Source organism: Oreochromis aureus, linkage group 2 (assembly GCF_013358895.1).
Source record: "Oreochromis aureus strain Israel breed Guangdong linkage group 2, ZZ_aureus, whole genome shotgun sequence".
In the NCBI taxonomy this organism is placed as follows: domain Eukaryota; kingdom Metazoa; phylum Chordata; class Actinopteri; order Cichliformes; family Cichlidae; genus Oreochromis; species Oreochromis aureus.
Genome location: NC_052943.1, coordinates 28775920 through 28799369, shown reverse-complemented (window position 1 = coordinate 28799369; position 23450 = coordinate 28775920). Strand labels below are relative to the sequence as shown.

Here is a 23450-nt window from a genome sequence, read left to right as displayed (position 1 = left end):
TCGGGCGTTACGTCCAATAAATAAGATTTCTATAGATTTTCCACTACGGGCTCCATTTTGTTGCCTTTCCCGTGCTGCCTCTGCTGCACGGCGGCCGGGAAGCAGAGCCTCCGCTGGCTCTCATCCGCTCACGTGCCACTTGCCGACTGTAGGTGGCGCTCAGAGCGCGAGAGACGGCAGCTTTCCTCCTCTGTGGCCGGACGGAGCCGAGCGAGAGAGGGAGAAGGAAGAGAGACCCCTGGATATAATTAAAGAGAGAGAGAGAGAGAGAGAGAGACGCGAGAAAACAGAAAGAGGTAGAAACATTAATTTACTGTATGTGCGCGTGAAAATGCAGAGACAGGTTTAAATGCGAGGCTCACAGCGTGTGCGCACTTTGGTCTGTCGTCTTGGGTGCGCGCAGGCTCGGACCTATGGCCGAGACACGACACCTCATAAAGATACATTAAATATAAGATCAGGTGTATTCACATAGAACACGGGGGTGACGGCAGCGAGGAAGTCGCCAAATCTTTGATTTAAAGAGAGAGAAAAAAATGTTGGGAAATCCACGAAGTTGTTGGGGTGGATGCTCGCTCCGCCCCCGCCCCCTCCGGTGTAGTGTATAGAGTGTATGGGTGAGGGAGGGGAAGGATGGGGGAGAGAGCGAGATAGAGACCGGGAGGGAGAGAGAGAGAGAAGCGCGAGCGCACTCGTTTGGATTCACTCCACTTTCTCAGCACTCACGGTGCAGTCGCGCGACCTGCTCCGTGCTGAACCGGGAGGCGGACAGAGTTTGAGGCGGCTGAGCGGTGACCGCGCGTCGGAGTGGGAACTACCCGGAGACCCGCTGCTGACAGCTCCCGGACCTTGTGTTTGTTGCTCGGGTCGTTTTTTTTAAAAAAAAAACAAAAAAACAAAAAACATTTCTGCCCTGTCCCGGTGCTCTGTCCATCTCAACCCCAACATCTCCCCACGCGTGCCACCAGCGGAGGATGCTGCTGCTGCTGCCGCTGTCCGTAAAGCCCGGGCGGCGATAACGTTTCTGCGGAGTAACTGAGTGACCCAACTCCTCCCCACCCCTCCTCGCCCGGACGGGTCTGCCCCCACCCCCCTCCTCCTCCTCCTCCCCGGCTGGACTCCAGCTCCAGCCGCTCCTCCGGTGAGAGGAAGGACTGTCGGGCTGACGCGCAGCGCTGATCACGACACTCAGAGTGGACAGAGATTTGAGAGAAATTGGAGTAATCACCACCCCTGGCTGTCTGACTGGATTGTTTGGTTTGTTTAGAGATTTGATTTTCGGGATTCTTATTTTTCTTTTTTTTTTCCCGGGAGGTCTGGAGCGGCTCCGTCTTGGTACCGAGGAGGAGCGGAGCCTGTAGCCAGGCTGGAGCGCTCAGAGCCGGGGAACCGCGCAGCTCTTACCCGGTCCAGGTAGGAACTTCTCTCCACATACGCGATCCATACACAAAATCTTATTCTTCTATCTGCGCATAACTACATTCATGCTAAATATTTCAAATATTTTGATTCGAACTCCTTCTGTCGGACTGCAGGAGACGTTTTACGCACGAGAATACCCCGAACACATTCACTTTGTATTCAGTTTCGCTTGGATGAGCACTTGTACCTTAATTAAAAAACACATATTCGATGGAGGTTGAATCTCTGAAGGCACACGGGCGTTTGTGTCGAGCAGGGGCTCTTTTTGAAACACTTGTTGGTAAAAAAAAATAAATCCATTTAGCGGGACTGGACCTTCATATTCTCTGCCTAATCTCCTCTGATGGCTTTTTTACCAATGTTACACTACAGTGCTATTGATCCGTATCGATCCCCTCCCCGCTCAGCATTACCTCCGTGACTGTTAGTAATAAAATGCGCGTTCCTGTGGGTCACTTTGGGTTGATAAACCTTTCGGAAACTGGAACTAACCCCACGGTAATCCTGGCTAATGCATTCCGGGAGGAGAGTACAGTAGGGCAGAGTGTGCGCGCGGGTCCTTATAGTGCATATAGGAGCATCATCGTCAACACAGTGGGGCTTCATTACAGCTCGATCTGTAGGAGTTGTGCGGGACGCTCGGTGTTCAGAGAATGTGAAAAGGCAGTGTCTTTATAATCTGATGTTTGTCTTGGAATATAAGAGCTAATCTGCCTTTGGGGAATCTTGGGGCCGCTTAAAGCAACAAAACAGTCTATTCATCCACGGCTGCTAGTAAACGAGACGCGCAGACGTGGGGGCATACATCATTCTCCATATCTGATCCTCTGCGGCACCTGAGGCCGCTTTGAGCACCTGTAGCATCAAATTAAACTCCCTCTTCCTCCGTCCTTCACCCCCCCCTTAATGAGCTTGTTTTCTGGAGCTTACGTGCCGTTAACATGGTGTGAAGGCAAGTGAAGGCGAATAAAGGCACAAGAGTATCAGTGTAAACTATCAAAGGTGGACAGGAGGGCAGCTGATGATGAATATCCACCGCGTCACCGCTTGGGAATCTAGTCAGTCCGGTCCCACCAGTCTCCGGCTTTCCGGTTCTCCTCCTTCCTTCTGTTGCATGTGTGCGTACGTGTATGTGCGCGTGCGTGCGTGCGCGTGTGTGTACGAGAGAGGGGGGGAGAGAGAGAGAGAGACCTGCTCCACATGAAGGAGGGAGGGAGGGAGCGAGAGAGAAAGAGAAAGGGGGGAGTGTATTTACATGCAAACTGCATCTGCCTCTCTCTGACACTGAGCTAAGTACTGGTGGTTTTCAAACACATGTTTCTAGAGACGCTTCTGTGGGAATCTGCCATGTTTTCTCTTCCTACACACTTGACCTTTGACCCTATTCCCCACTACCCCACTGTCATCTCGCTCCCATAATTTCCTGTGAAACTCGTGATGTGAAAGCATCCAGCCGCATTAGAAGCTTCATGTGTCTCAGCCAGTAAGGCGAGACCGTTGTAATCACATTTGGCCTTAAGGTAGATGTTGCACAATAGAGCAGGTCCAGTGTACTTCCTGGAACAACTGGAGAATCCACTTGAACAGTAGTGTTATTTAATAAAAGACTAAAAGCATATTAATGAATTAATGTAGCCGCGTTGCTGCATTCTGCTGTTGGACAAACATAAAAAGCCTCCGAGGGTGAGATTGTGGTTTTATGGTCAAGCTGGAGGGTTTCCCCCTGTGCATTCTGCCACTGTAAGCGTAGATCCAGGTTTATTGTGCAGCAGGAGCAACTGAAGTGGAGATACTCTCCCTGAGGTTTGCGGCCGGTTTCAATGGCAAGCCTACTGTCACTTGAGCTTCTGCCAGCCGCCGCGTTGAGGGTGACGTCTGAGGTTTGATTCCCATCTTTAGGATTCTTCTCTGCCTCCTTTAATTTGGGGGTGATCAGATAAAATGGTGACAAACGTCACGGTCCTCCGCGGCTCTGCGGCGTGGGGGATTAGTCAGTGGGGAGAGAAAGGGGATGGAGAAAAACGAGACGAGTGGGAGGAGGGAGGTCGCACCGAGTCCGTTCTGCACATTTCTGCGTAAAAATTGGAGATCTGTGCGAGTCGCATTGTTAATGCCCGTCATTAAAATAGGAGGAGGTAGAGTGGAAATGGGTTTGGTGTGTGAAATGGACACACACACATGCATTCACATCACTGCTCTGCAGGAAAAGAGACATCCACGCTTCAGATTTCAGAGTTTTCACGGCCGGTTTTCCTTCTTTTTTAAGTTTAGGTGTTACAACGAGCGACCGAATGAAAGAGGAAACCAAAAACTCGCATTAACACGCGGAAGAAAAAAGGAGAAATGGATGCTTTGTCACGTTTTTCCTGTGACACGGCTGGTTACTTGACTAATCCATTGTTTCTTCTTTTATGGTGTCTGGGTATGGCTCATAAGCTCTTAGTCATAACTTGGAAATAACAATCAAATCTTTGGTATCTCAGTGAAATTCACAAACAAGCTAGAAAAGTTTGACTGGCAGTAACATTTTCCAGTTAGCTGATCCTTCGTTTAGTTTGGGAGGAAGAAAACCCTGAACAGGTCGCTCAGAGATGTGGTTTTACAACAGCCATCACATATTTTTCTATAGATTTCTGTCCGAGATGAAAACATGAATCATTTGAAATAAAACAAAAACCTCAGCCAGGGTGTGAAATGTGTTCTAAGACTAGTTTCCTTCTCTTTAGATGAAACTACTTCTGTTCAGCTTATAAATGCACATTCATGCTTCATTTTGAGTCTGTTAGGATGACGGGCTCCGGTTGGCTTTTGTGGTTTGTTGTTTTGTTTTTCTGCGATCAGATGTGTCCCCTCTTCCCACTGAAACCCTTACAGCTCGCGGAGCACACTGAACACGTCGCAGAGGTTTATAGCTGCTTGGTAGCGCGCTACACTCTTGCTCTTCTGTAATAAGGCGAGGAGTCACGGGGGAACTCGGGGCATGGTGCTGTTGCAGCACGTCGGTGATATTGTGGAAACTGTGACCTGATGGTGGTGCTAGAAAAAAACTTTCACCCACATTCTCCTATACGAGGTTGTTTTTCTTTTTCCTCTTTCTAGCGGCAAATATGTCATAAATCAACTAAAGGTGGTTGAAGGCTCGGCTTGAATTTTGCCGTGAACTGCGATGTCATCATCATTCTTATATTCTATTAAAAAGGAGCGATGGTAGAACTCCTCCTGAGGCAATCATAAACACACCCACTGTTAATTTCATGTAAATCAGTCCGGCTGACATGGAGATGCTTTACAGCCTGGCAGATGGAAGGTTGTCGTTGTTTCCTGTCATAAATGAGACTAAAAGCACCCATATGGAATGATATAGCCGTATTGATTTCTCTCTCTCTCTCTCTCTCTCTCTCTGTCGGTTAATAGAGACGATCATTAAAGTGAGTTAAATGTTAAAAACTCGCTGCGTGTTCTCACTCTGAGCAGCAGGCATCATTTCAGGCTGCGTCTCTGCGTGTTCACATAATGCAGCCGTGCGGTGATGGTCGATAAACTGTCACAGGTGCCCGAGGCGGCGTCTTCAGGTTTCTTTTGTTCGAGCATTTTACAGTGACGCTAAGCAGAGAGAGAAGTATTGAATGCTGCTTTAGAGAAGCTGGAAGCAGAAGACACTTGTCACATTTTCTTGATAAATGACTAAAGCGATTTAATCAGTTCTTGGTTGATTAACACTAATCTGTTAAACTTGCACAGAGCCTCTAAGCTTTGCCAGCAATCGAGTGCAGAGAAGAATTAAACGTATGTATTAATGGGGCTGTCCCGATTACCATTTACTGGGCTCAGGAGCTTCAGGGGTAATTGACGGCAAATATTCAAAGCCTTGGTTGGAGGAGTGGGGCGAGCTGGGTGCGCTGATCGGCACCAGCAAAGACACGCTTCTTTCGGCTTTATTAAACACAAAAGCAACGCTGATTTCCTCCATATTTACACATAAATAGGTTTGTTTGTCTTTATTTTCCTCCAACGCAGTGCGCGCCTTTGGATGATCAACAAACCACAAACTGACTGAACAGTGTAGAACAGGTATACCTGTGTCCAGAGCGCTCAGGTGATATATGATGTGTCTCTGCAGTTTTAAAGAACGGTTCAAATCAAATCTTTACAGGAGAGACATATACGCTGTAAAATGCAGTATATACTGAAACAGGAACTTCAGTGTCACCACATTCTCGATGATACCAGATTAAAGCACGTTTAACGTTCTGCAACACATTCGGCATCCAAGAGTAAGAAAGCATCATTATCCCAGATCTCTAAAAACTCGGGGCACCTCGTAGATAATCCGCCAGAGCCGTTTACCGCGAGTGGTCAGCGATGACCAAATCATAAAGATTGCAGCGGTGAGTCACAGACTTGGAATATGTAACGAAACATAGAGATGCATGGACCGCTGAATCAAAGCTCTGCAAAAGTGAGGAGGCGGCGTGCATAAAGCACACATGATATGTGCTGAAAAGGTGTTCTTTGAATGCCAACATAAAGAACAATTGTTATGAGCGCTCTCGTAGCTTTCATCACTGAGACCTTGTTTTCTGACAATGCTTTGTGACCAGAGTGGTGAGCCAAGTGTCAACACGTCATTGTCCAGATTAGGGGAACAATTTGTTCAATAAATCAGAAACACCCAATGAAAAACAAGCATCAGATCTGGTCCAAGGCGAGGTCCCCAAACCCAGGATATTACATTTAGTCATTCAAGAACTAAATGCGTAATTGTAGAGGCTTTAACCAGCATTTTTTTTTTTTACAGCAGTAACAGTAAAAGCTTCCCCTCACACCTTTGGCCACACCCTTTTTATATCGAGATTCATTGGAGCCTTTAAAAAATAATCTGAGTTTAGATTAGAAAAAAACCCCTCAAGAATCCAGCAGGGTGGGCTGGAAAGAAGTGAAAGCAGCTCACTGATGTTATATAAGCATGTCAGTCCGTGTTATCCGGTGCTTATAAAGCAGTGGTAGTTTGTTGTTATTATCTCCTCCTGTCGCAGTCTGACATTCATGTGGAATAAATATGTTGCCGTGGATTTAAAACCACGTTCAGATGATGCCCGATCTTTACTTCATACCAGCCTGCTGTTCATCCACCATCCGCTTCCATAATCCCCTTCTGCTGCTGCTCCCAGAGGATCACTGTGTGTGTGTGTGTGTGTGTGTGGATCAGAGGTTGGCACATCCTGTCAGTAAAAGGTCAAACGTTTGATCCCTGAACCAGCCAGTCGTGCCACAGTGCCTCAGACCAGGAGTTTCGGGATGGAAATTGCGCAACAGGAAGAAGAAGCAAGCATACAGAAACCAGCCGTCAGCGTGATGAAATCAGTGACTAAATGTACACAAATCCAAATTTTCCCGTCTGACAGTAACACGACGATCATGTGACGTAGCTCGAGTTACACGGCATGTTTGTGACTCATAGTGTAGTCACAGTGTTTTCATTTTTAACCCCGAATACCTGATAAGTTACAAGGCTGTGTACACAAGGTGTGGACACACCGATGATAAACCACAGTGCACAGCACCTGCTGCCTGTGAGGAGAGGTGTAGAGGCATTATAGACCCGAAAACCATTGATCATAACTGGATTATTTTAAGATCTTCTTCTCATATTTGTTAAATTGTTGTTTGCTGTTCACACAGTTCAGTGAACAAAAGGCTTCTGAGCTTTAGCTGCTTTTGTTATAAAAGTCTTGCCCCCGTACTGCATTTTGACGAACGTGTGCTTTGGTCAGGAAATGACTTTCTTTAAAAAAAAAAAGAAGGAAGAAAGAAATCACGCAAGGCAAAAAGCGGGGGATGCCTCCAAATCAATGCAGTTACTTAACTTGCATAAATAAGTTTAAGCTCCGTCCTCTCCGGCTTTCATTCGCAGCTCTGAGGGCAAATGACCGGAGCCACTAAATTAAATGTAAATATTGTGTCCAGATTCTTTTTATTGAATCAAGAAGCACTTCTGAGTCAAACTGCAGGACTTCCAAAGATTTACAGCGCCCAGCAAATTCACACTGAACATATCCAGGTGGTGTCGGGAGGCAGAAAGAACCTGGCAACCCCTGATTGTTGCATTTGAAAAGGGAGGATGTGTGTCTTCGTGCGCGGTAATCTGGATCAAACAATGGTAGTGAATGGAGTCATTAGAGTAATCCCCATTGTGTTGGAAGGCAGGGAGACCACACACACACACACACACACACACACACACACACACTCTGGACTGTCCAGAGAGCTCACGTCAGCCGTGCACATCCTACCCATCTGAGATCTGAAAACATCAAAGGAGCTTTTGATTTTCTGTGTTTGTGTGTGATGTTTAATTCAGGCCTGCTCTGGTATGTGTGAACCTGAAGAGCTGGACATTCAGGTTACTGCATTTTGTGTAGGGAACACTCACCTGCGCGCACGCCCAGGTACAGCGGCGCGCATCTGCATGGAAACTTTTGCGAACTGGTTTCCAGTTTGGCCGCCGGCCATCAGCTCCATGCCGCCAGATACTTGTCATATTTTTGTGGTTTGTAATTGGTCTGATGGACTTCCTGTGTAATTAGACAAAAACATTACCGCAATTAAAAATGATACCAGGGATAATTCTGCCTCTTATGTAACACAAAGGACTTTATGTTTCTGTCACAGTCACGCAGCTTCTCTTTAGATGGATCTCTTAAGAAAACCAGTTCAGTAATGACTTCATTGAAATATTCTGCAGCAGCAGAGGGACATCAGCGCATCGCACAGGGCTGGAAACCACTTAAGTTTATACACACTTACAGTTTTGCATATACAGTTTTAGAGCTGCCGCAGTTCATTGATAAGTTGCTCAATCAATTAGGCAGTATCCTGTTTGTTTTTGTAATCGTTTAACTTCAGGCTACTGTGATGACGTTTCTAAAATTTGACTGAACAAATTGTGTTAGCATATCAGGCACATCTATAGCTGGGTGAATAGCTGAATTTTAATTCAAATCTTGGTTTTTGGGTGAATAAAATAGAGCCTACTGAGAGACAGTAAAGCTCACTGGGTTTCTCAGGTGGTGACGGGTCACTCGATCCACTCGCAGCGGCACCAAAAGTTGATCTTTGGGTTTCCATCACTTGCTGTGCAGGTCTAGCAAGGTATTCAAGTCTGCTGTCACCTGGGGCTATCTTCACGCTCAGCTGCGCCTGCCGATAGTTTACAAATAATTTGTGTTAAATTATCGAGATTAAAATGTTCAGGATTATGATTGTTGTGTTGATCGACAGTCACAATCAAGTGTTGGACATATTAGCAGTTCAGCACAAGTCCAAATGCTGTGGTGTAACAAGTCAGTCGTAATTCTTTGTGTGACCTGCAGAAAAGTGGAATTAAAGAAGCAGCGATGAGGATTCATAATCAGACTTCCCTTTGATGCCCTTTTTTCTAGATGCTACATTTCAATCGCAGCTGAAAAGGGTGGATTATGAATCCGTGTGTGAAATGTGGCGTGTTAAGGAATAAACGTGGAACAATGACAACAGGGATGCAAGAATGTTGTGTTTATTTCAGAGAATGTGTTCTTTAAGGTTTTCGTGACATTTCGTCATTCATTCCTTGATGCGTCTGCAGTCAGTGGGACATGTGTAGAGGTACCAGGGCTGTTTGTTATGGAGATACATGCAGTATGATGTGGAAGGACAGGCAGAGAGGCAGGATGGTTGGAAAATGCCATTCTTTAGATACGCCCACTCGTGCAGCGGGAGCTCATCCCTGCAGATGCACCAGGGAGCACAGACAAGCTGAACAGCTCAAGTCACAGGATCTTTAAAGTTTAACCGGCTCTGCAGAACAGCACTAAGGTCAGTAGTCCAATTTATGTGTTAGAAGTTGTTTCTGCAGTTCAGTGTGTACTTGTGCAGTCATGTTTTTTTTTTATATATTTTGCTAGCCACCTTTTTACTCTGTTCTATTTTATTTCTTTTATTTTTCATCCATGAAAACTAATGAACAGATTTGTTTTATGGTTTTGTTGGATTTATGGGATTTCTGCATCAGTGAGCTGCATGCTGTCTGGATTTGTCTGATATTTAATTAACAGGATTAGCAAAAACCGGAAATTTCATCTGGTTTTTCCATCTCTTAACCCATTCGTGGATGGTTTTCAAAATAGATTTCTTTCAAAGCAAATGACAAAAAACATTTTTTTAAAATTCTATGATCATTTTTTGTTACATTTTCTGAAATTACATAAAATATGTTGCAGTCTTGTGTTTGGAACAATGACTGTCGTTGATATAAATTCATTTAACCACCGAGACCAGTCAAGAATTTCCCTTGGCAAACACTGAAGTAGCGTTTTATTCTAGTTTGATTTTCCTCACGATGGATTTCATTTTCTCACTGATTTATGATTCTAATTATCTGTCCTGATTTTATCCAGCAACCTGTTACTATACGCAGGATTTTGAAAGTGTTACATCAGTTTTTAAAGGTTTTAAAAGTTTGAGAAGTACTCAGATATTTAAGTAAGTACTCAGAGAAGAAAGTCAAGTCATAATTTAAAGGTATTCTTATAAGTCTAAATCAAATGAATCGTATAATAAGTGATATTACTTAATAGTCTGCACATTCACTAAAGCTTTCAAAGAGTAAGAAGCGTGTTTGTCTCGAAGCATTTCGCTCCGACTGGAGTCAGTTAGCCGATCTGTTCTGTCATCTTTCAGGAGGAAATACGTTTTACGGTCTTTTTTGCTTTCAAACTGCTACTTAAATAAAACACGATTTTTCATCGAACACGTTACTGCATTTTATCGACTTAATAAACCGCAGTGAAAATACTATGTTTAGACAGAGTTTATGGCTCAGCTGCAGCTGCGTTTGAACTTACAATTTTACGACACACTTGTAATTGTTTTACATGCATATTGGAGATATTCGTACCAAGTTTGGCATTAGAGCACCCGGGGGCGAGGCGTAGAGAGGGGGCAAAAACCATAATGTGGCATTTACAGTGGTGGTAATTTAATGCAGCTGTGACTCCACGGGGATGCAGGTAGGACATTAAAATGGAGACACACTCTGAATATTAACACTGAACACACACACACGGTCACAGGAGGTGGTCCGAGGGCCTTTAAGCTGCTTTGTAATGTATAGATGAGTGCTGTTGTCTGGACACGCCCCCTCTCTCGCTCCCTCTGAGTACTTTATTGTGAGTCTTTGTCTCTCGCCCCTTCCAGCAGCAAACACGGCGGCAGCGAGCCTTACACATGGAAATGTTACTGTCCTTAGCCTTTGTCTAATGTCTTTGTAATGTAACACACACACAAGTGGCTCCAGCAGCTGAACTGGCTGTCCCGCTTTCTACACAAACATGCAAACACACGCACACACACACACTGCTTAGTGAGAAAGCTCGAGACTGTGGGAAAGAGAATGAGCTGGGCGATCTCTGGCTCACCCGTCCCCCGAGGAAGGCGCACAAAAACGCACACTACATGTGAACAAACATGCGAACATGGAATCCACGCTGGAATTCGCTGCTCTTTGAACCTAACTCCCAACTTTCTTCACATTTTGACCCTTAAGATTTTTTTAGCATCAAATTTTTCTCACGACTTGAATTCTCTCTTTTTTTTAAACCCCCCACGATCCGTGGAAACAACAGCAACAACAGAATCCCCTGATCTCACCTGAGGCCTTGAGTGGCAAGCGTGCAGAAACCAAACGCACCTACGTGGTTTGTTTGTGCTGAAAAGGCGAGTAAAGCAAATGGTCTGATTCCATTTCTATTTTTATCACGAGGCGTTAAAGCAGCGCTCACGTCAGGTACCACGAGCTGTGCTGAAAAATGTTGTCAGCTGCTACTTTCTAAATGAAAATGTTGGCCCCAGAGAGCCCCAGAGGGGATATTGGCACTGTGATTCAGCGTGTTGCAGTTTACATTACAAGCGTGTCGTGAACTTTGCAAAAGATCGCTTATCTGCAATTTTTCATGAATTCCAAATTGAATCTATAGAAACAAAGATGTTTTCAATAAAACTGCTTTCTGTGTTCTCGGGTAATGTCTCACAGGGCAGGGGTTCATGTTTCCATAGTCTCATTAAAGGCGTTTAGAAGGAAAGATATGTTGAACCCAGTAACTGCCTATCATCCCATTTATCTGCTTTATATTCATCTGTTGGCAAAGCATGAGCTCACCCTTAAACAAACTGTTTTCAGGAACAGCGCCTTGTGTATTTACATGAGGTTTCATGTAAATACACAAGGAAATGAAAATACTTCATGAGCATTCATTGCATTGACAGTAAAGGAAGCTCACTTATCAGCGATCGCTGCCGTCCCGTCTGTGTGCGTCTGTATCAGACTGATGAGAGTGAGGCTGCTTTGGTTTTGTGGAGCCACTCTCATGTGTTCAGAGCTGCATTAGCAGACTGGACACCAGCCAGCCACCCGAGTCGTTTTTGCTCCGTTTCCACAGTGACGTGTGAAATATCACAGGGTCAAAGGTCAGGGGTCAATAGTTTGGGGTATTTGGCAGCTCTGAAGAAAATATGTGAGAAAAGAAACACACGGGCATCATTTACACTGTAACAGACACACTAACACTCCCAGCCCGACATGCACGCACACGTTCGCAGTGGTGCAGCGGTAATTCGGTGCCCGTGTGTCACAGTGGGGAGGGGGAGGGCGAACGCTCAGATCAGTGTCAGGTTTTTGTTGCTGTTCTCTGTTTTGTATGAAACGAGTGGGAGATGGATAATTAGGCCCCATCGTGCAAGTGTGAGACGTCCCAAATCCCAGGTTGACCTTTACGTAACGTTGTTACAGAATAACAGAAGCTAATATAAAAGGCTCATTTGCAGCCTTTTGAGCCTGCTGCCACTTTGAAATTTATTTTTGATTTTAAATTTTAAAAATTGTTTTTCCGTGCAGAAAAATAAGGGTGGGAGACTCTGTCCACACTACAATGCCATTAAACAAACCAACAACAGAAATCATCGGTCCATAAAGTCATCCGTGATCACATTCCTGCTCATTTTCACTTAAAATCCTGCTCAGCTGCTTGAGTCCAAACATATGAGAATACTCTTAGTTTTGCAAGACAATCGTTTGTCTTTTATTTAATGGGGAAGAAAATGCTTTCAAGTTTAAGGCAGATAACTAAAGTCTCACTTAACAGGCTGATGTCTGGTGTGGATGTAGCCTGATATCACCACAGTGCTCTGCAGGGTAACACTTTCTTTCTGGGTTCGTGTGAACAGATGAGATGTTCTGATGTGTGTAGGGTCGCGTGCTATTAAAATAATATTGTCCTGGTTTTATGTTGGATTTGTGAACAGAGAAAGTTCACTCCTTCCCTCTCACACAGACACACACACACACACACTCCATCCTGTAGGACAAAATAAACTGTGTGCATCAGAGTTGCAGTTATTTGAGGGTTCCTGCTTCCTGTTCAGCATGCTGATCCATGTTGGATCTATGTATGTCGGTGTGTGTATGTCTGTGTGTATGTCGCTGTGTGTGTGTGTGTGTGTATGTATGTCTGTGTGTGTATGCCTGTGTGTGTGTGTGTGTTTGTGTGTGTGAGAGAGAGAGAGAGAGATAGTCTCTCTCCAAATCAAGTGCGTGAGGAGGAAAAGTTAAAAAAAAGCACTCTTCAGATTAACCTCTGCGACCCGCAGCCGAGAAACTCCTACAGCACGAAAAACAGAGTGGAGTGTCTGTCTGAGATTTACTGCCAAGAAAAGATAATGTGTAGAGACAGAAGAAAGAGAAGGAGAGGTGGAGTGAATGAGGAAAGAAGAAAGAGTTTATATCAAGAAGAGTCTGGCTCAGATGTAGCGTTATGAACACCAGGCCATCAGGTATGAAGTCAGTTTGAGTAAAAGCATTCAGACTTGACGGCAGAGTTGGCTCTTATGAGTTTTGTAGAAAAAAGGATTTCTTCGGAGAGTCTGCAAGGTCAAGTAAAGTCTGAAATTTACTTAAACTTTAAACTAATAAACTCTTAGTTGAAGGTTTGCGTGTCTTGTGTAGTCATAAAACAGTTACTTGAAGCATTCAATCATTGATGACTTGCTGAACCTGTTGTACATCATTTGTATTATGCTGGAAAACAAGCACTATGCCCAACAAGTAGTGTTTGATGAAGGCGACGGCAAATGTTTTACTTTATGTCTTGAATTGCTTTCAAAGGAACAAGATCTGCTCTTGCTTTTAATTCTGTTTGACATTTAAAAAGCTTAAATTTGAGTTTATTATCCCTGCAAACAGCCTCCTATGCTATAGGCTACTCAGAATGTTGGACTTTAGGTTATATTACAAAATAAACATGTTTTGAGACGCACCAAAGACATGAAAATGATCCGATTTTCTACGAGTGCGGTCCTCCCCACGTGTTGAAGCACATCTTACTTTTTTATTCTAATCATGTGGCACATTACCGCTCGCTGCCTCTTGTCAGTATTTTTGGTTGCCTGCAGCCGCGTTCCGTTTGTCTTCCTGCCAGAGCGGTCGACTGGTAGCAGGAGGAAGTCATCACTCTACCCTGCTCGGCTGCTCTCCCCACACCGTCTCAGCCGATGAGTTCAGACTCGAAAACTTTCCGCATTCGGGTCCGGCAAGTAACCGTTGAGGATATGTTTAGACGCTGAAGGAGATGAATTCAGCCATCTTTTCTTGAGTGGCCCTGAAATAAATCTGAGCAGCAGCTCTGCAGATCCTCAGTTATCAGTCTTGTTTGGTGCCGTCTGAAGCGGAACATGAGTCTTACTAATGTGTTTTCTGTCTCTGTCCCTTTCAGAGCGGTGTTTTCTGGCAGAGACATGGCGGCGCCGAGGTGTGAAGCTTTGTTCTTTTTAGCTGCCGTCCTGCTGGTGTCTTGCAGCGCCGCGCCCACTGACATCCTCTATCGGGTTCTTGAGGAGCGACCGCCCAACACGCTGATTGGCAGCCTGGCGACAGACCAGGGCCTGCCCAATGCCGGTCATCTCTACAAGCTGGAGGTGGGTGCGCCGTACCTGAGGGTCGACGGCTCGACCGGTGACATCTACACCACCGAGATCCCCATTGACCGTGAGACGCTGAGAGACTGCCGCAACCTGTTCGAGGGCGACAAATGCTACCTGGAGTTCGAGGTGTCGATCACTGACATGGTGAAGGGTATCGGCACGGGGCCGCGGCTCATTGAAGGTCGCATCGAGGTCCTGGACATAAATGACAACACGCCGCAGTTCTCCTCGCCTATCCTGACTCTGTCCATTCCCGAGAACACGCACATCGGCGCCCTCTTCTCCATCCCCATGGCCACTGACAGAGACTCGGGGAGCAACGGCGTGGCAGATTACTCTCTTAGCAGTAGCACCGGATCAGACGCTGACCAGCTCTTCAGCCTGCAGGTCGCCGTGGACGCAGAGGAGAAGCTGCCACAGCTGGTCGTGATGGGCAACTTAGATCGTGAGATAAAGGACTCGTATGACCTGAACATCAGGGTACAGGATGGCGGGAATCCTTCGAGGGGCAGCAGCGCTCTGCTGAGAGTTACGGTGACCGACCAGAATGACTGCACTCCGAAGTTTGAGAAAAGTCACTACGAAGCTGACCTACCAGAAAACAGTCCACCGGGACACTCTGTACTGCAGGTCAGCACACACATAGTGCCGTACAATTCATTTTATCTGAACCTGTTGAGCTGTTAGCTCTGATTTATTATCGATAGCTAATCAGTCATTTATCGACCGGCATCCTGTGATTAATGTTTTTCAGTGTAAAATGTAACTTTAAACGCTTAAATTTTGGATTTAAAGGTTTCGACATATCAATATTGGTTTTTACCTCTTCACACCCAACAGATCATCGGCTTTCAGTTGTGTTGCTGCATGCTAAATGGGCAGGTTTTCAGAAACTAGAACTTCCTTAATGAAGTCACTTGTTAGTTTTGGCAGTAAAGCTTTGCTGTTAAAACCTTTTCCATTTTGAAAAATTCAATATGAAGTCCAAGTTGAGGACAGTTTTTATTTACTCCAAATTGTTCCCTATGTGTGATTTAGGGATACAAGTCTCAACCATATGAGATCCCTCCATATGGGAGCTTTTTCATTTACAGTCTATTATTATCTAAAATATCACAAGTAGATGATTTTTATTTTGTTATTTTAAAAAGTAGTAAAGTTCATTCTCTCCAGGCAAAACTGCGTGTGAGCGCTGCTGCTGCTCAGGAGTCAATCCAGAGTTTTTCTTGTCCGCCGAACATTGCAGTGGAACCTTTGGCCTTGTTGGCGATAACACTGCAGGACAACACGGAGCAGCGACTGCACGTAATATGCTGCTCAATTATCCGTACAGACAGATGGTGCAGCGGAGGTGAAGCAGGGCGTGGGATCGCTGTGTGTAGTCACATATTAACCACTGATTCAACTTCACCTTTGAGCCCCCGGCTGGAGCGGCGGTACGTGATGTCGCCGTCAGCGAGCAGAGCAGGAAGGCCCGGTTTGGCTCGGTGACTCCGCAACATCCCGACAAACCCACTTCACCATGTCATCCTCCACTTTTCGTGCCCCTTCTCCCAGACTGCAGTGCGGCCAGCCAGCCTTCCAGCTTGCTGTGCATGACTTAATCTGAGTCAGTCATGAGATTATCCACGGGGCTTATTGGTATTATTGCTCTGGATGTGGCTCATTGCATTTCAGAGAGCCACAGAATTCATTTCACTTAACGTGCGTTTGAGGAGCGATGCTTTAGAGGCAGCGGGACATCGCTGACTGACGACCCTGACCTGCTTAAATCAGCCAATGGCAGCACAGACATGTCTATCAATGTCTTTTGACTTGTTTTTTAAAGGAACACACTGCTGCTTTGTGATTATTGTTAGCCTCTTCTAATGCTGTTTCAGTATCGAGTCACCTTATTTTAGACGTTCAGGCAGCTAGATTGTTATCTCAGTAAAAGTAACCGTGAACATCGGTGGGTCTAACTTTGATGATTTTCTAAAAATGGGCAAATTTAAGTTTAAATCACTAGATTTTTGAAAAAAAAAAACCTATTAATCTGGATAAAAATAATGCAATAAAAAAGATTTGACTGATATTCCCTTGTTATGTAACCTAAAGTACATTCCCTGGAACTTTTCTTCTGTTCTTATATATTTAATGTGCGGAAAAGCCCAGCTACAGAGCCTGTGTGGGTGTGGTTTTTGATCCGATTTTTTTTTACATTCAAATGTTGCTCTTGTGCCTGATAGGTGCACTGAGGTACATGACATCCCCACCTTGCAACGCTGAATTCACTGATCCTTTCTGCACCACTACGTTTAAAGCTTTTGAACTAAGCTCCGCCTACCTGAAACCCTTCAGAAATGGAAGCTAACCAGAAGGAAATCAACCAGAGCAGCTCGAAATTTGGCATCTTTTCTTTTAAAATGTGGCTCTAATAAACCACGTCAAGAAGCTGAGTGAGAACAATAAATGTTTTTAGAGCCTTTAATCAAGTAATAAGCAGAAGACAGATCCTTCAAATTTAGCGCTTATTAAAGACCAAAGAATATTGACAGGGGTCCCTAATGCGTAGTCACTAAAATCCTAAAGATGATTTAAAAAACAATATGATGTTGACAAGCTGATTAATTAGTTCAAAAAGCAGCCTCGAATGGTTTGAAGAGTCCACACTGAACTGCCACGTCATTATAATGTAATTTAGTCAACAATAAACTAGACAGGATATAAACTGTGATAGATTATCTCTCTGCGTTAAGTGTCTGGAAGCTCATTTCCTCGGGAATAAACTCTTTAATAGTTTGGTGGAGGGGGAGAAACCAGGCTGATTTGGAGAATGTTGGAATAAATTAAATGTTTACTGTTGTAAATCAGCTGAAACATTCAGATTCTGGTTCACTCAGTCAGGAAACCAGGCGCTGTTGCAGGTTAATTGTTAACTGGTAGATAAAGAGTGTTTATAGTTTCTGTATGCCTGGACAAAGTGGCCTTGGAACGCAGCCAGTGCAGCTCTGTCCCCATCACAGTGGCACAGGGCTCCAGCAGCACCACTGTTCAATACACAATTCTCAGAAGCTGTCAATAATTCACCGCTGTTTGGTGATGTCTGCTGCTTAAGGCCAGAGCAAAGGAAAGGAAATCAATGGGCAGGAGAAATTATAATTTCACTTTCATGCTTTCTTTAACCTTAACCTCTCTGACTTGGATCAGTAGCTTCTATGGCCACATCATGGTGCTGGTGGTGGTCTGTCACAGTTTGTGAGTTTCTTGAGCAAACAACATATTTATTATGTGGCAGTATGAACTGGAGTCTGTGTGAAAAACAAGAGTCTTCAGAGATTCTGTTAGCAGTAGCCTTTTAAACCCTGATTTCCTCCTAAAAACGGATTTAAATGGTTTTTGATATGATATAATCTGTATCTTCATTGAACTTATATCATGTTTACATTATATTAGATTTTGATTACTGACGTAGCTGGTGTTTTTAGGGGCTTTAAAGGGTGTTTCTTATTTGGATAAATACGAAGCTACGACCAGAAGCAGTTGGCGTGGCTCTCCCCAGCACTAAACAAATCTGCCTGTCAGCTTTAAAGCCCAGTCTAATACCTATAAAAATGAATGACAAAGAATCTAAATCTTGATTTGTGGCCTGCTGTTGCCCAACAAATTATAAAAGTTGGCACTTTTTGTATTTTTCAAAGTTTTTGCACAAGCAAAAATGCTAATGAGTCAGCTAACAACATGCTGGAAGGTGAATTTATGTTACATTTGAACAAAATCAGGCTAGGCTAAGGCTAAAACCAGGCTGCTAAGCTAAGCTAACGTTTATTCAACTGTAGCTGCATCTGTGACATTTCCACCGATGACTGTTGCTTCTCAAATGGATTTCTGTGCTCTTGGGCCAAACAACTTATGTTTGATTGGTTCTTTAAAAAATAGCCCTAATAATCTTATCCCATTGGCAGATTTCTTTTTTTGTATTTTAGTAAATCATAATATTTTGGACTTAAATTTAAGGGAAATATATTACTGAGTGCAAGCTTGGCTAAGAACCAGCCCAGCTTTAAAGCTATAATGCCCTAAAAGAAAAAAGAAGAAAAAACCCCAACATAATTACATTACTCTGTCCCGGGTGAAGGCTGTACAAACACTGGATCAGCAGCACCTGGGACATTTAAATCAGCTGTTCAAGAACTGCTTGATTTGAAACAACCCTACATTTCTGAACGGCAGCCGTGGCATTGAATGACTGCAATTAAAACAGTTTAGATCTGTAGATGGGACAGGTGTGTTAACGAGTATTTCCTAAGTGATATTTTGCTGACTTCTCATGTCTCCTAATTGACTAACTGCCCCCATTCACTTTAGGTTTGGACTTATGAAGTCAGCTTGTGGCTCATCCTGTTCTGTCCTATTCAGTCTCCTAATGGGCCCTGAGGAGTTGGGGCTTTTCTGATAATGAGAGGAACATTAACATTCACTCGTCTGCCCATTAGATGCCAATGACCCGCTGCACGGCCGTTAGATGTTGTTGTGTAGGGTTGTGCAATCAGCTTTGATCGGGTATTATCTTTCGCAGCATACAAACTCCTCCCCCTGAGGAGAATATAAAGGGCCTTGTACTGTTGCATTAGTAATGGTCATGACTCTTCATTAGCCAAAGAAGCTAAATAATCATTAAAATTTAACAGAGACTTTAATGGAAACATGACGTGTATTTCAATGACGACACATGAAAAAGAGCGTGGCGAATGGTGAATCATTCTTTGAATCTGAGATTACTCCAGACTTTTATTCTAAAGTTGAATGTATTAAAATATAGAATATTTATTGTTTGTCATGAAACTGCAAACCTGCCAAAAGATCAATGTTTTGATGATATTTTGATTTTCCAGTGTACCAAATGCAATTCTGAACAGGTAAATGATCTGATTCTTATTGTTGTTTTGGAAAGTGTTTGGCTAAAAGATTGAATCTGTTTCTTTGTTTCTTTCTCTCTTTTGTTTTTTTCCAACTCTTGTAGGTCAAAGCCAACGACGCAGACACTGGACTCAATGGAGAGATAGACTACAGCCTCCATCAAGCATCAGAATCTGTCCAAAGGCTTCTGCGCATTGACCGCGCAACAGGCATCGTCTACGTCAAAGGTCTTGTGGACAGAGAAGAAGAAAACTTTCTCAAGTTCTTTGTGGTGGCAAGAGATCGTGGACCGAATTCCAAGAGTTCCAAGGTCCTTGTGACCGTACACGTCAAGGACCAAAATGACAATGCACCAGCCATTGAGATCCGTGGTATTGGCTTGGTAACACATCACGATGGTGTGGCCAACATTTCTGAGGATATGCCCATTGGTACACCAGTGGCACTGGTCCAGGTGTCAGACCGTGATGAGGGGGAAAATGCTGTGGTGACATGTGTTGTTGCTGGTGATGTTCCATTTCAGCTTCGTCCCGCAAGTGAGTCAGCCAACGATCGGAAGAGAAAATACTTCCTGCAGACAACAACCCTGCTGGATTATGAGCGTATTAAGGATTACAGGATTGAAATAGTCGCTGTGGATTCTGGAAACCCAGCTCTGTCCAGCACTAACGCTCTCAAAGTCCAGGTTACAGACATTAATGATAATGCACCAAACTTTTCCCCTTCAACTGTTGAGGTGGACTTTGCAGAAGGCAACCAGCCAGGAGACAAAGTTCTAGACATTGTGGCGACAGATGCAGACAGCGGCACAAACGCAGAGTTGTTCTATAGCATCACTGAGCCAACCGCCAGAAGGCTCTTTAAAATTAATTCCAGCACTGGAGAAGTTCGTGTGAATCACTCATTGGATCGGGAAGAAAAAGAGCGTTATGAATTCCGTGTAATTGCAGCAGACAAGGGTGTGCCTAGTAAAACCGGCACTGCCACGGTGGTGGTGAATGTTCTAGATTGCAATGACAATGACCCGAAGTTTACACTGAATGGCTATAGCTTCTCTGTCATAGAGAACATGCCTCCACTCAATCCTGTTGGTGTAGTGACAGTCAATGATGCAGATAAGGATGAGAATTCCCAAGTCAGGCTGTTTGTGGAACAGGACAATGGCATGTTTCTCATCCAGAATGGCACAGGAACCATCCTGTCAAGCATCTCCTTCGACCGTGAAAAGAAGAGCACCTACACGTTTCAACTAAAGGCTGTGGATGGTGGTAACCCACCTCGATCCTCCTATGTGGGTGTGACCATCAATGTCTTGGATGAAAATGATAATGCCCCATATGTTACCAGGCCGTCTAACTCGTCCTTTGTACACCTACCGGTTGGGACCCGACCAAACACACATGTGGAGGTGGTAAAAGCTGAGGACATTGATGCTGGACTCAATGCTGAGCTAGAGTATACCATCATAGGTGGAAATCCATATGATCTGTTCCAAATATCTACCAATGATGGGGAAATCACAGCAGCGCAAGAATTAACCCCCAAGTATAATGGGCTACATCGGCTGGTAGTGAAGGTTGTTGATAAGGGCAAACCTCCTCGTAACACCATTGCACTAGTTCATGTTTTTGTAAATGAAACGAAATCAAATGTCTCCCTCATTGAAGCGCTGGTTGGACACAGCCTCTACACCCCTTTGGACAGGGACATTGCCGGAGATCCCAACTATGCCTATTCTCAGCAAAGCAATATTCTGTATGGCAGTCTTGCCGGTTTTGCTGTTGTCATTTTAGTTATAGTTGCCGTGGTCCTCATCAGACGCTGGGTACAGAAGGATACCAAGAGTGGTTACCAGGCCGGCAAGAAGGAGAGTAAGGACCTGTATGCCCCAAAGCAGGGCCCTAAAAATGGCAAAGGGAAAAAGAGCAAAAAGGGGAAGGCTCCAAAACCAGCTAAGACAGGAGAAGACGATGAGGACGCCAGTCTACAAAAAGGCCTCAAATTCAACTTAATCAATGAGAATGTCAATGACAGTCCCAGAATCCACCTGCCCCTTAACTATCCACCAGGGAGCCCTGATCTGGGGCGCCACTATCGCTCCAACTCCCCGTTACCATCCATCCAGCTGCAGCCACAGTCACCGTCTGCCTCCAAGAAGCACCAGGCTGTTCAGGACCTCCCTGCCACCAATACCTTCGTGGGGACGGGCGACAACAACTCTACTGGCTCCGACCAATATTCGGATTACAGCTACAAGGCCAACCCACCCAAATACAGCAACAAACAGGTAGGAGACTACGCAAACACAGCAGTGTACCCCAGGGATATCCATTGGACCAACCGGGTGTGGTAGTCACGCTGAGACTTATTTGGCAAAGCCAATGTTCTTCCACCAAAGCTGCACTGATTTCCCTGCACATCACCCACCTCCTCACAGCTGTGATTCCTTTTATTTTAAGTTTGGTTCTGTTCACCATTTGTGTTCTGTTCTGCTCAGTTTTGGGTATTCACTTCAACATGGACACCACAAAGCCACAGAATGAAGGATTGCAGGGCTAGACCAAATATGGGCTTACCAATTTGTCAGTTCCTTACAGTAACCTCTCTCCTAAAACGGACTCTGTTGATCTAAAACATATTTACGGGAGGATATTTATGTTTGAGGTAATGGGTCTTTTTTTTTTTTTGATGATGTTTTTGAGCCTTGCATTCAAATGTTTAATTTCTGCAGAATTTGATTAAAAGTTCCTGTTATAGCGAAATATGTGATATTTCAAAGAATTACTTATAATGTTATGTAAATCCAAGTTTGATAGCATACATTCGATTGAGCCCCCTGTTCAACTTGGAAATCCCATATGGGTCTGTCCTTAGCATCTGTGTTTTTCATTTGTTTGTGTTTCATTTTACCTTTTTTTATGGTGGATTAAATGAAGGACATTATGAGTTTTTCCCCATTTTATTATTCGCAAATGTTCTTGGAGTTCTTTGAGCACCCATTGAAAGGTTCATGCTGACATCCTCATTATGTCTGAATGTGTTATTCTTTTCTTTTTTTCTGGAGAGCTGACTTGAGGCTTAAAGCTGCTCTTTATGGCCGGATCAGCTTGTTGAAGTGTGACAAAGAGTGACTGTGAATTCCTGAGTTAGTTTTCTTTCTTTTTTTTTAACCAATTTTTATTGTTTCTTAGCTTTCTTTTGCCAGGAAGTAGACTGGCTGAGCAGCACTTTAGTGTTTCCATACAGTTCAGACCAATTTAAGGTAATTTCAGCTCAGTCAGGGAGCCAAGCAGCAAAGAAGAAAGAAAGGAAGAAAGGGAATAAGAAGGCTAAGGGAGTGGGGTTATAAAGAGCCTCTACGCTATGAAGGAAAAGGTACACTAAAACTAAATACAACCATTTCCGAGCCACAACGCTTCCTGTCAGGTCAGCTGAAAGATGACTTTTAATTTTGCTGTGTTCCCAATCAGTGGGGCTCAAAAGTCAATTGTTTGCACAGATTAATGGCAGGTAATTTTCCAGGCACCCGCTTTCGCCTTCTTTTACCCAGAGTGCCTTGCTTTATTCTATTTAATGTACAAAAAGGGGAGTTGGGAGGGGGTCTGTGAGACGGGGGCCATTAACTGTGTGATTGTGATGAGCGTTCACGCCACATCGGCTGTTTTGTGGCTTCATGTTGATAGACCTGCAGCTGTGAAAAGTGAAAATGTCACATGCGCCGTAAAAACCAGACAATCAGATTAAGGTGTTGTAGTGATGTTCAGACTGTACATACATGTGAATGTGAAACATTTTGTTTTGTTTCTGCTTTTTCATCTGCTGTTTATGTTGCTACATTACAATTTGTCTCGTGTGAGCATAACAAGGCCATTTTATTGTTCCACCGGCTTCTTAAAGACTTGTGTTGACTGTTTGAAAACATGTACCAAAGACTCACACACACCTGCATTTTCACTGTCATCGCCATCATCAGTTTCAACATCATCATATGTGTGTGTGTATATATATATATATATATATATATATATATATATATATATATATATATATATATATATATATATATATATATATATATATATATATATATATATATATATATATATATATATATATAT

General features: G+C 44.0%; 1 protein-coding gene across 1 annotated transcript; it reads left to right on the top strand.

The window, feature by feature from the left end:
- The first annotated feature begins 628 nt into the window (after positions 1 to 628).
- Positions 629 to 22609, top strand: LOC116329693 (protocadherin-1-like). Its single transcript, XM_031751761.2, has 3 exons — positions 629 to 1413; positions 14226 to 15063; positions 19436 to 22609. Exons 2-3 carry the CDS (start codon positions 14248 to 14250, stop codon positions 21683 to 21685), a joined length of 3066 nt encoding a protein of 1021 aa, XP_031607621.2. The 5' UTR covers positions 629 to 1413; positions 14226 to 14247; the 3' UTR covers positions 21686 to 22609.
- Positions 22610 to 23450: the final 841 nt, after the last annotated feature.

Bases quoted from the DNA above. Each gene is read 5' to 3' on its own strand.
- LOC116329693 (XM_031751761.2), top strand. From the start codon at position 14,248: ATGGCGGCGCCGAGGTGTGAAGCTTTGTTCTTTTTAGCTGCCGTCCTG. The intron at 15,064-19,435 runs GTCAGCACACAC...CAACTCTTGTAG, and splicing joins CGGGACACTCTGTACTGCAG to GTCAAAGCCAACGACGCAGA.